The 12507-nt window shown below is 36.4% G+C and overlaps 1 protein-coding gene across 3 annotated transcripts in view; it reads right to left on the bottom strand.

Moving 5' to 3' along the window:
* The window catches only part of Usp32 (ubiquitin specific peptidase 32), a 132663-nt gene that overhangs the window by 57572 nt on the left and 62584 nt on the right, over positions 1 to 12507 (bottom strand). For all 3 annotated transcript variants that reach the window (XM_075991249.1, XM_075991250.1, XM_075991251.1), the window contains exons 7-12: positions 10807 to 10914; positions 8078 to 8193; positions 7804 to 7866; positions 5175 to 5258; positions 4767 to 4828; positions 2104 to 2206 (exon numbers count right to left, since the gene is read on the bottom strand). In XM_075991249.1, coding sequence (XP_075847364.1) covers positions 2104 to 2206; positions 4767 to 4828; positions 5175 to 5258; positions 7804 to 7866; positions 8078 to 8193; positions 10807 to 10914 — 536 coding nt within the window. The remainder of the gene's footprint in view (positions 1 to 2103; positions 2207 to 4766; positions 4829 to 5174; positions 5259 to 7803; positions 7867 to 8077; positions 8194 to 10806; positions 10915 to 12507) is intronic.

Below are 12507 nucleotides of genomic sequence, written 5' to 3'. Positions count from 1 at the left end.
CTGAATTCTGGGAGGAAGAAGGGCAGAGTCACAGAGAATCCATGGAGCTGCCGCTGAAGACAGATGTGCTGAAGACAGACATGCTAAAACTTTGCTGGTAAGCCACGACCTCGTGGAGATGCACAGATTAATGGAGATGGGTTAAATTAAGATGTAAGAGTTAACCAATAAGAAACTAGAGCTAATGGGCCAAGCAGTGACTTAATTAATACAGTTTCTGAGGGGGCTGAGCCTCCTTAGGACATACGTGGGTGTTTTGCCTCCATGTGTCTATGTATCATGTGTGTGCCTGGTGCCCTCAGAGGCCAGAAGAGGGTGCTGAAACCCCTGGAACTGGAGTTACAGAAGGTTGTAAACTGCTATGTGGGTCCTAGGAATTGAACCTGAGTTCTCTGGTAGAGCAATTAGAGCTCTTAACCACTGAACCATCTTTCTAGTTCTTAAAAACAATTAATTTTTATCATTGTGAGTTGCTAAAACCATTTACTATATAATTAAATTTTACTTCCTTAAGGGGAGAATGAATATGTATATACACACATATACACAATGCCCATAATATATTCATATAATACATACAATATACTCAACAGTACACTGAGAAAGACTGTACCACATAAACAAGGTCTGAAAGGCACTGATTACCACATACAGCAAAACATTCAAAATCAAAGGAGAAGAACAATTCATGATAAAAACAAATTTAAGAAATTTATGTTCACCAAGTTAGATCTACAGAGGATACCAGAAGGATACTTCAATCTGAAGAGAAGGTTAACCACACCAAGAGGACAGAAGGAGTAATAACAGAAGAGGTGGGGAAAAAAAACACCAGTACTACAACAAAATGTCAGGAATTAAAAAATATTGTTCAACAATAACTCTCGATATAGTCTCAATTCCCTAAAAAAAGACAAAGTCTCGCAGATTGGCTTATAAAACAGGATTCATCTTTCTTCTGCCTCCAAGAAACACAACTCACCATTGAGGACAGATACTATCTTAGGGTAAAAAGGATGTAAAAGACTATTCCAGGCAAATGGAACTAAGAAACAAGTAGGTGCTGGGCAGTGGTGGTGGTCCATGCCTTTAATCCTAGCACTTGGGAGGCAGGGAGTTCAAGGCCAGCCTTGACTACAGAGTTGAGTTCCAGGATAGCCAAGGCTACATAGAGAAACCCTGTCTGGAAAAAACAAACAAAAACAAAAAAAGAGATTCCCATTTGTCTACTACATTCAACATTATTTGCCAACAGGTCCCTGAAGTCTACATATATTTATTCATTGAGAAACACTACACTCCATGTTTGATGTTTATGTTTTATATTGGAAAACACATGGGCTAGGAATGTAGCCAAATGGCAGTGTGCTTGTCTACTGTGTGAGGCACTAAAGCTCAACCTTCAGAACAGCAAACTGAACTTAAATAAGATCTACTTCCTGAGTGCAGACTTACAAGTATGGATAACTATGCTCAGCTGAAATGAAGTTTCTTATATAAGAAATTAACACTTCTTACTAATTTCCTCAAATTTTTCTTTTCTTTTTTTGAGACAAGGTTTCTTTATGTGGTCCTGGCTGTCCCGGAACTCCCTATGTAGACTAGACTCACAGAGATACACCCACCTCTAGCTCTCAAGCACTGGAACTAAAGGTGTAGGATACCACCACCCAGCCTCTCTCCCAATTTTTTAATGTAAAAGGCGAAGGACAATGCAAGTAACATACTGACAACATGTTATTTTAGAAACCAGTTGCTACACTGAATCCCAGGTCTACACTGAAAAGATAACCAGGTTTATTTTTCTCTCAGGAACAAATTCCTCACAAGTAAAAGAAATATAACCTCTTCGCTCATAGAGAGAGGAGAATTCTATGACATATAGAGTGGGTAACATAAATAGGCACCTCCTTTTTCATAGGGTTGATGATAAGGGAAGAAATTTGTGTAGAAATGCATATATACAATTTTTACAAATACTCATTTTCTTTCCTTTTAAGTCTTGGTCCAAGTTGGTATGTTTTATTACTAGGTAATACTTCTACAATCTGATAGAGTTGAAAATGTTACTATAAAATTTATATAGATAGGAATTTAACTCACGTATTTGACATATTCTTTCCACTGTTGCCACCACTGCATGGAGATGATAAACCAATTGTGTCCTGGCTGCAGACCATACCTGCTTTCTCGTTCTAACCATCCTCTGTACATACAAAAGAAATCCAATGTATAAAAAGAAATTGTGTGAAATTAAAGGCAAGACTGTAATTTGTCACTGGAATTACTGTCTCTTTCATTAGAAATTTCAAAACAGAAAAACACAAAACACAAAGATGTACTCAGCAAAGACTGCCACTATTGCAATTAGTGTAGTGGAACACTGTTCTACCAGAAAGTCAATTTCAATAGTTACAGGCCATAGCGAAGCATCATTCATAAACACTGTTGGGGCTGGAAAGATGGCTAAGTGGGAAAGTGCTTAACCCACAAGTACAAGGGCCTGACTTCAGATCCAGCACTATGTAAAAGCCAGGTGTAGTACTGCATGCTTAAAATCCAAGCAAAAAGGTTGTATGTAAACAGGTAGATTCCTTGAGTTTGTTGGCCAGTATTCTAGTCAACGGGTAACTGTGAATGAGAATGGCTCTCATAGCTCATGTTTGAATGTTTGGTCTCTGGTTAATGGAATTATTAGGAAAGGATTAGGAGACACATCTTTGTTGGTGATATGTCACTAGGAGTCAGCTTTGAGATCTGAAAAGCCTATACCAGACCCAGTCTTTTGCCTTTTCTTTACTTGCTGCCTTGGATCAGGATGTAAGGTGTCAGTTACCGCTGCTGCCAAAGCTTGCTGACAAGGTGATCATGGAACTAACTCTCTGAAACTGAAAGGAAGCCCCCAGTTAAATGCTTCCACAGTTGCCTTAGTCATGGTATTTCTCATGGTAATACAACAGTGACTTACAGGATAGGAAGAGTCCCATAAGTTGTCCTGTGACTGCCATACATGCCCCATCACATTCCCGTCCTCACAAAAAAGTATGATGCAGTAAAAATTGTTTGAAAAATACCATAATAAAAACTCTTCGTATGCTAGTAAAAATAAATTTAAAATAACAACAATTTAAAACTATCCTAGTGGTAAGAATCAGAATTTCATTGTGGTTTTGATTTTATTCTTTTAATAACTAATTATATTGTTCATCTTTCCATGTGTCTGGAGACTGAATATCTCTAATGAGACACATGTCCACTGATGCAATGAAAACATTATATAACCACTTGTAGTTCTCTGTATTTTAAGTTATATCTCACACAGACATGTGTTATAAGAATAGCTAACAAAACAAAATATCAAGCTCATTAACTGAAGACACATTTATAAGTTTTATTATGATCCATTAGGTAATCTGAAAAATATAAAGATTATACTGATCAAAGTCATAAAAATCACTTGTTACATACAATTTGTTTTGTGTCATCAAAACAGAGTTCTCTGTGTAACCCTGGCTGTGCTGGAACTTGATTTGTGGACCAGGCTGCCCTTGAACTCAGTGTTCTCTATCCTCTGCATCCAGGTGCTGGGATTAAAGGCATGTACTACTACTGCCCGACTACCTACAGCTCTTTAAATAAAACTCCAAATTGATATCAGATAATAAAATCCAGCCACAAGGATCCTTGCTATAATTGATAATGACATGGACTGTCTTGCATTTTAAAAAATATACTTGAGGATATTCAACTGCTCTAAGACAACTGAGACAAATCACACTCTCATTTTTCCCTCCAAGGAAACTTAAAAACATCTATTATTGTGCATGCATGCAAGCAAGCATGAGTGTGTATGTATGTATTCTTGCATGCACTCACGTCATTGCATGTGTACAGAAACCATAGGGCAAACCCAGGGCTTTAGAAATCCAGTCAGGTGATAGTGGTCAAGGGCACAGCTGCACACAGATGTCACTGCCTCATACAGTACTCCCTAGATGTTTTTTGACTGTCCCTCTGGTGGCAACTGCTAAAGGAGTTGCCTGTTCTCTATATTTCAAACAGTTATCTTTTTGTTGTCGAGCTGTAGCCTCTCCTTATACATTCTGGCTAATGAAGGCTTATGGAAGCTACAGTTTTTTAATATTGCCTTTCACTTTGTAGGCTGTCTTTCATATAAAGAAGTTTTAGGTTGTGAGGAAGTCTAAGTTACTTTGTAAGAGAATGCTTTTGGAGTCACATCTAAAAATCAAATGCAAATCCAAATAATTTCTTTTTCCTTCCTACTTTCAATTTATCTCCTCCCCTACTACTATCCAAATCATTTTAAATAGAGTATTTTATTGGATATAAAATTCTTAGTTGGTTTTTTCTACCCTTCTTAATTCTGAATTCTATACTTTTTGATGGAAAAGTTGGCTACTCTTAGTGATGTTCTCCCATTATGACAAGTTGATTTTATCTTGCTGCTCTGAAAATTCTTTTAGTAATTACAGTAGACTGTAAGTTTTCTACCAGTGACTGACATCCCTGCCCCAGTACAACTTTAAAGTTAAACAGAATCTGACTTTTAAATTAATCTAGTTCCTTCGCTAGGAAGATGTCTTGGGATTAAAGGTGTGGGCCACCATGCAGGCCTCTACATGTAATTTTTAAAAATAGCTTTACTTTAATAATCAAAGCAACACAAATTGTTCCTTGTAACTAATGTATTTCAGACGTAGAAATTTCAGCTATGTAATAAAAACCCCACGAAACTATAAAATTACCTAATAATTTGTCCTTCTTCTTCTGGAGTAGCTGGTCTTAACCCCAGAACTATGTGGCATACCTAGGGAAAAAGAAAGAATATTCAAACTTTACTAGTGGGACCAATGATTAGTCTGAGTAATATTTGATGTGATTTATATAAAATCTACTTTTTAAATGGGAACTGAATTAACATTGGTTTAACTGGTGAATTATCAATTGTTACCTGAGGAAATTTAACTAAGTAGTGTGGATTTTTTTTTTAAATGGAGGTTAACTTCCAAATCTCCAGTAACAGAGTAGTGTATGTTTTAGATCTATAACAACCAGGCATCAGCTGTCAAGAAAAGACCAATTTCCATTTCTTCACTAATACAGGCACATGACGGAAGGCACCCTCCCAAATCTGTCATTTGCCTTAAACATACCTGGAAGAGGAGATTCAAAAACTCATTGGCAAGAACATTTTTCACACTCCAGATCTGATAGTCTTCCAGAGTAAGATGGCCCATCTGAAAGAGAGACATTTAAGCTGATCCTGTCAATAAATGTCACTTATTACAGCACTAGAAAAAAAAATCATATTTTTTGAAAGCAAACTAATAATATACATATGGTAGGGTTCACACAAGAAGCATGACAATTAGTATCATTTTATAAGTAATTACAAATGGTAAAAAAAAAACCCTATAATTTTATTCAGGCAGTCAGTGGAAACAAAGCATTTATGAACAATTTCCTTTCTCCAATACGACTTTGGAAATAACCTGCACACAGTGACATGGATCTGTAATTTCAGCACTTGGGAAGTAGAAGCAGAAGAATCAGGAGTTTGAGGCCATTCTTGGATACCCAGAGAGTTTGATACCAGCCTGGGATACAAATAGTGAAATCCTTTCTCAAAAAATAAAGAACAACATCAATAATAGATGTCTTAGATAAATAGTGAGATATCATATATGCATAGTATATAGTACCAGTGAATCAGCAAAATACCCAAGTTCTATCCTAAACTGTCACTATTTTATTATCATGGTTACATGGAGACTTGAGTAGCTAAACAATCTGCTAAATGGTCACTGAAGCCAGAAATATTAAACTTCATTTAACATAAAAATACAGTACTTATTCAGGGCAGTGGCAGCACAGGCTTTTAATCCCAGCACTAGGAGGCAGAGACAGGCAGATCACCAAGTTTGAGGCCAGCTTGGTCTACAGAGAGAATTTCAGAACAGCCAGGGCTACACAGAGAAACCTTATTTCAAAACAACCAAAAGAAAAAAAAGGTACTTATTATTATTATTTTTAATGTGTATGAGTGTTTTGTCTGTATGTCTGTCTGTACACCACATGGGTGCGTGATGAAGCCGCAAGCATCATCCCTCGGTACTGGATTTGCAGTCAGGTGTGGGTCACTGGAAATCAAATCAAGTATCTTGGGAAGAGCAGCCATTGTTTTTAATTACTGAGTCATCTCTCCAACCTGCTCTTTTTTAAATTATATAATGTGTTTTCACCCCCCACCCTCTGTGTGTGTGTGTACAAAGTACAGAAGAGGGGAGTAAGTAACTGGAGTATACAGGTAGTTATGAGCTAAATATGGATCCTTTGCAAGAGCAGTATATACTTTTAATTGCTGAGCCATCTTTCTAGCCATAGATAGCAATACTTGTGTATTTGTAAGACCCTAAAGGAAAGTGTTTAAACTGCATCTCTATACAAAGCAATTTCTTTTTTCTTTTGTTTTTCCAAGAGCTGATTGTCCTAGAACTCTCTCTGTAGACCAGGCTGGACTCAACTCAGAGATTTATCTGCCTCTGCCTTCTGAGTGCTGGGATTAAAGGTGTGTGCCATAACCATTCTATCATCTTTTAATTAATGAGGTTTTACTATGTAGCCTAGAACTCTTAATCCTGCTCTCCTATGTCAGACTTCTAAGTAATGGGATCACAGGTGTGAGCCATCATAACCAAACTAAAAAGCAATTTCTAATAGTTCCTTCTCTAGGTTTTTATTCTTACACATACCAAACAGAAGTGGACACCTTAGTTTGACAGAAAAGGTGAATAAACAGGGAAGATTAAATTGATAAGTAGACTTTCAGCCCTGAAAAAATATATCATCATTTGTTTCTTCTTCTTTTTTTGTTTTGTTTTTCGAGACAGGGTTTCTCTGTAGCTTTCGTGCCTGTGCCGGAACTAGCTCTTGTAGACCAGGCTGGCCTCGAACTCCCAGAGATCCGCCTGCCTCTGCCTCCCGAGTGCTGGGATTAAAGGCGTGCGCCACCACCGCCCGGCCATCATCATTTGTTTCTACAGTTAATGGGAATATCATTTCTTCTGTGATTGAATCAAGAAAATAACTGACTTAATTATTTTTTCTAAACCTCAATTTTATAACATCATTATGGCTGATAATTTACCAGTCTGCTACTAAGTATATGTCAGTATTTGAAAATATTCAAATCATTTCAAATGTACTTCACATATATAAATTATTTTTAATTTCACAGAGATAAACAGTTAAAATTTTAAAACAAGCTACAGAAGTAAATAAATCTGTTATGGTACTACCAATAAGTCTTACCAAACTAAATAATTTGAGTTATTATTTGTAAATCCATGGCCTCAGCTATCTTCATGGTTCTTCCCAGTTAATCTAATCACCCCAAAAATCACAACCTCTATGTCTACCACTGTTAGCTTTTCTTCTGTTCTTAAGTCTGACACACTAGAGCCATGCTAAATACACTGTTTAGTTTCCTTTATTCACTATAAAGCTGTCCTCTTCGTAACTTATTAAATGGAAGAAATGAAAACTACAAAAGGCTATCAACGGAAGTCTCTACTTAACACATGTATTAGCCTTCACTGAGCTGCTGTTTGAAGATGGAATGGGCTATCTTTAGAGATGATGTGAAGATATTTTAACCACAGGTCCAGATAATTGGGTATCTGGAATGCAGAAGAGTCATTTGACCATACATATAAATGACACATTTTGATTAGAGCATACAGTATTTTTAGAAAAAAATGAATTACTCATAGCTAGTCTCACCTTTGTGGTATCATGTGCATTCAATATGTCTTCTACAATGTCCGACAGAGCCATATGTAATTCCTTTAAAAAGAAATCCAAGAGAGTAGTGTGTATAATTTTTAATCCCCTCATATATAAAAAATTAAGCTTTTTAAAAATTTCTTCTCAAACATTCACTCCATCTTCCTTGTAAACAATCAGAACTTAGCAGGACATGGGGCACACTACATACCTGCCTTGGTAACATTAAAACCCTGTCTCAAAAATCAATCAAACTACAAAGAGAACTTACAGGAATATCATCAGTGCGGTTATCTTTCCAGACCTCCAAAAGTGCAACCACCATGTCTTTCAGTTCAACCCTGGACAGAACTCCATCACGGTCAACATCAAACACCTTGAAGCAAACTAATGACAAAAAAACTCTTAGGAAAGGAAATCACTTTTAAATTCTGAAACACGATACATTTCATTAGAAACTACCCTCTACAACTACTTAATTTCTCAAGCCAGTATGTTCTAGAGCAGTTCCCATCGGGAGTAGACTATTCTATAGCATTATCATTATTTGTTTGTTTGTTTGAGACAGGGTTTCTCTGTTGCTTTGGAGCCTGTCCTGGAACATACTCTGTAGACCAGGCTGGCCTCGAACTCAGAGATGCGCTTGTCTCTCCCTCCTAAGTGCTGGTATTAAAGGTGTCTACCACCATCATCTAGCTAGCATTATTATTATGATTATTACCATTATTGTAATATACATAATTTTGTGAATAGATCTTATGACTGTCTCTAAATCACCACACAGGTTAAAGAGACCCAACCATCAGTCAAATTCAGAGGAGCTACCATTCTTATACACTGGAAAGAAAGGGTTAAGTCATTCTGTAAGAAGCATAACCTTATATTGGTTTTCAAGAGGCAAGGCAAATTTTTTAATCTTTCTTCAGCCTGGAGCTGTTCAATCAAACCTGAGCCCTGGTAATTCTATGCATATGCTTTTGTTTGCACTCAGCTACATCCACATCCCCTCCCTTAGGTTAGTATTTGCATTCAGTCAATTATCCCCTCCCTTTAGTTAGTTTCTCATATCCAAGACTGATCCCTGAAGGGCTATTTCTCCTGTGCTTAAAATTCCCATCTACACTGAGAATTAGAATCCTAACTTCTATTTAACCTGTCAAAAAAAATCTAATTTATATTTAATACTTTGTCAAGTATAACTCTTTAGTAAAGTTTATATACAACAATGTAGAAATTAGACAATTACCACATTAATTCTAAATGAATAATTCTGAGTTTGTTAACTTCTGGCTGATCAGTAACCAAAAAAAAAGAAAAAGAAAAAAGAGAAAGAAAATGTAAAATAAAAATTATTTATTTATCTATTAAAAGATTTTATTTATTTAATATATAGTGTTCTGCCTGCATGTTTGCCTTCATGCCAGAAGAGGGTGCCAGATCCCATTACAGATGGTTGTCATCCATCATGTGGATGCTGGGAATTGGACTCAGGACCTCTGGAAGAGCAACCAGTGCTCTTAATCTCTGAGCTACCTCTTCAGCCCCATAAATTAGTTCTTTTTTTTGTTTGTTTGATACTGGATTTGCTGTAGATAGAGCTAGCTCTTATAGAGCAGACTGGCCTCAAACTCACAGAGATTCACCTGCCTCTGCCTCCCGAGTGCTGAGATTAAAGGCGTGTGCCACCACCTCTTGGCTCATAAAAATTATTTTAAAAATTGTTATTTATTTACCTAGTGTGTGTATTTAAATGCATATGTAGACGTCCGAGGACAACTTGTAGGAGTCAATTTTCTTCTTCCCCTTAGTGGCAAGTTTTCTTGCCCATCAAGCCACATCACTGAGCCAAAACTTAAACTCTCCTTAAAGACATTAAATTTCAATGAAAAATAACTGTTGGGTGTGTTGGTACATGCCTTTAATTTTAGCATATAAGAGGCAGCAGGCAGACCTCTGTAAGTTCAAGACTATCCTGAGCTACACATTAGAATCTTGTCTCAACATACCAACCAACCAGATTTTAATAAGAAACAATCTGTCATAAAACCAATCTGGAATAATGAATAACAAAGAAATTTAAATTTAAAAATATCCTTTTATAAACTGAGCACAGTGGCACAAACCTTTAATCCCAGCACTCAGAAGGAAGAGCGGGAAGATCTCTTTGAGGCTAGCCTGTCTACAGAGTTCCAGAAGAGTCAGAGAACAGTTCCAGAACAGAAAAACCCTGTCTCAAAAAACCAAAACCAAAAACCAACCAAACCAAACAAAAATCCCTTTATAAACACTCCTAATATTTGTAAAAAGCTCTATTTTTAAGAAATCAAAAAGATAATGAACCTTCATAAATATATTCTGTGCTAAATCCCAAGTAAACTGTCACACTTCCTCAACTATGGTTAAGATTTATTAATGTAATATATTTATGCTCATAAATTATGTTTTAAGACCATTTTATATAAAAATATCAATTTAGTATTTACTAAAATATGTCCAATTACAAATCTCATCTTGCAAATAGAATATTATATATAAATGACAGAATGAGCTATGCTTCAAATTAAAATGCAAAATATTTTACAGAATTATTTCCTAATATTTAAAATTTTCAGTTACACATGGTGGCTCACACCTGCAATTCTATCATTCAAGATGCTGAGAAAGGAAGGTCAAGCGTGCCAGGTCAGTCCAAGTTAATACCCTGTTTCAAATATTTTTTTATCATTTATTATTGATTAATTATGAATTTCAGATTTTCCAGGAAAACCAATCCTATTAATAACAGAAAATATCCCAAACTATATCCTAGTAAGTACTAAAGAATAGATTATTGTTGCTTCCTTAGACAGAACTCACTAAATCACGAATTATAAGATTACTATTTGCCAACATGATAGTTAAGAAACTCAATCCTTAATCCAAAAATGACGATGCAAGGGTGAAGGTTAATTCTGTCTTTACATAATCTGACAGTCTGCAGATACTATCTATCACACTTACATTTCTGTCTTTCAGCAAGGGGGCCCCTGCAGCAGGCTGATAATCCACAGGATATCTCTTTAAAATCTATGTGATTGTCACGATTTTCATCAAAAGCATTAAACAAACCTATAAAATAAAAAAGACACCATAAACCACAGTCAACAAACCTCCTAATGCAACACTGATAGATTTATAAAGTTAGGAATATTTTTACATAAAGTGACTACATTAAAAAAAAAAAGCTTCCAAGAAAATATTTTCCAAGGAAATACTTCTTTTTTTCTTTAGGAGGCAGAGGCAGGTGGATCTCTGAGTTCCAGGACAGCCAGGGAACAACCTGAGAAACTGTCTCCAAATAAATGAATGAATGAATGAATGAATGAATGAATGAATGAATAAATAAATAAATAAATAAATAAGCAAGTAGCCAAACAAACAAGAAAGAATCAAGAAAGGTCAGAAATTGTAACAATATCTCTTAGAGAGATAAGACAGGACAGCCGGTGATTGCACTCGCCTTTAATCCCAGAACTCAAGAGGCAGAGGCAGGTGAGTTCGAGGCCAGCCTGGTCTACAAGAGGTCTCCAGGACAGCCTCAAAAGCTACAGTGAAACCCTGTCTTATAAATATATAAAATAAAGACAGGAGAAAAGTTGAATCGCTTATTAAATGAAAGTTCAAATATACACCATTGCATCATGAACAAGCTTTCATAAACCTTTCCTGGAAAAGGGAATATATTACTATAAGAAATGACTACAGTACCTTCTTGGTAAAAATCTTTCATATGTGAATATTTTAAATATCAAAAGAGGTCAAGAACTTAAAATTTCATCCTGTGATTTTCATTTCTTAATCAACTACGTACAACTTTAAATAAAATTATGCGTGACCCTCCCAATTCTTTTTCTAATAGAATTTAATTCTAGTTTATTTTTCGACAATTTCATATATGTGAACAATGCATCTCAATCATCTCCTCTCTCAACCTTCCCCCACTTACACCTTCCCCAATAACTTCCTTCCAACAGTCCTCACACCAGTCACCTAATTCCTGAAAGGTAAAAACCACACTGTTGGAACAAGAAGTCCAGGTACAGGGGGTGAAGGTGCTTGTGGCATGATTGAATTAGATTCCTGAAAAGCACATGGTGGAAGGAAAGAACCAGTTCTTGAAAGCTGGCTGTTCTTTAAGCTCCATGTGTGCCATGGCATGTGTACACACGTGCTCAATGCAAACACAATACCTCCCTCTTCTCTCTCTCTCTCTCTCTCTCTCTCTCTCTCTCTCTCTCTCTCTCTCTCTCTCACACACACACACACACACAATACCTCCCTCTTCTCTCTCTCTCTCTTACACACACACACACACACACACACACACACACACACAATACCTCCCTCTTCTCTCTCTTACACACACACACAATACTTCCCTCTTCTTTCTCTCTTACACACACACACACACACACACACAATACCTTCCTCTTCTCTCTCTCTTACACACACAATACCTCCCTCTTCTCTCTCTCTTACACACACACACACACACAATACCTCCCTCTTCTCTCTCTCTTACACACACACACACACACACACACACACACACACACGTTAAAAAGAAAAAAAAAGAAATCCAGAGTGCCATGTACTCTGGCTCTACTAAGGAGTACTTCTGAAATATCCTAGGTAGTTGAAAAAAATATAGATAATATGCTT

Source organism: Microtus pennsylvanicus, chromosome 11 (assembly GCF_037038515.1).
Source record: "Microtus pennsylvanicus isolate mMicPen1 chromosome 11, mMicPen1.hap1, whole genome shotgun sequence".
Taxonomy (NCBI): domain Eukaryota; kingdom Metazoa; phylum Chordata; class Mammalia; order Rodentia; family Cricetidae; genus Microtus; species Microtus pennsylvanicus.
This window is presented reverse-complemented; position numbering and strand designations above follow the sequence as displayed.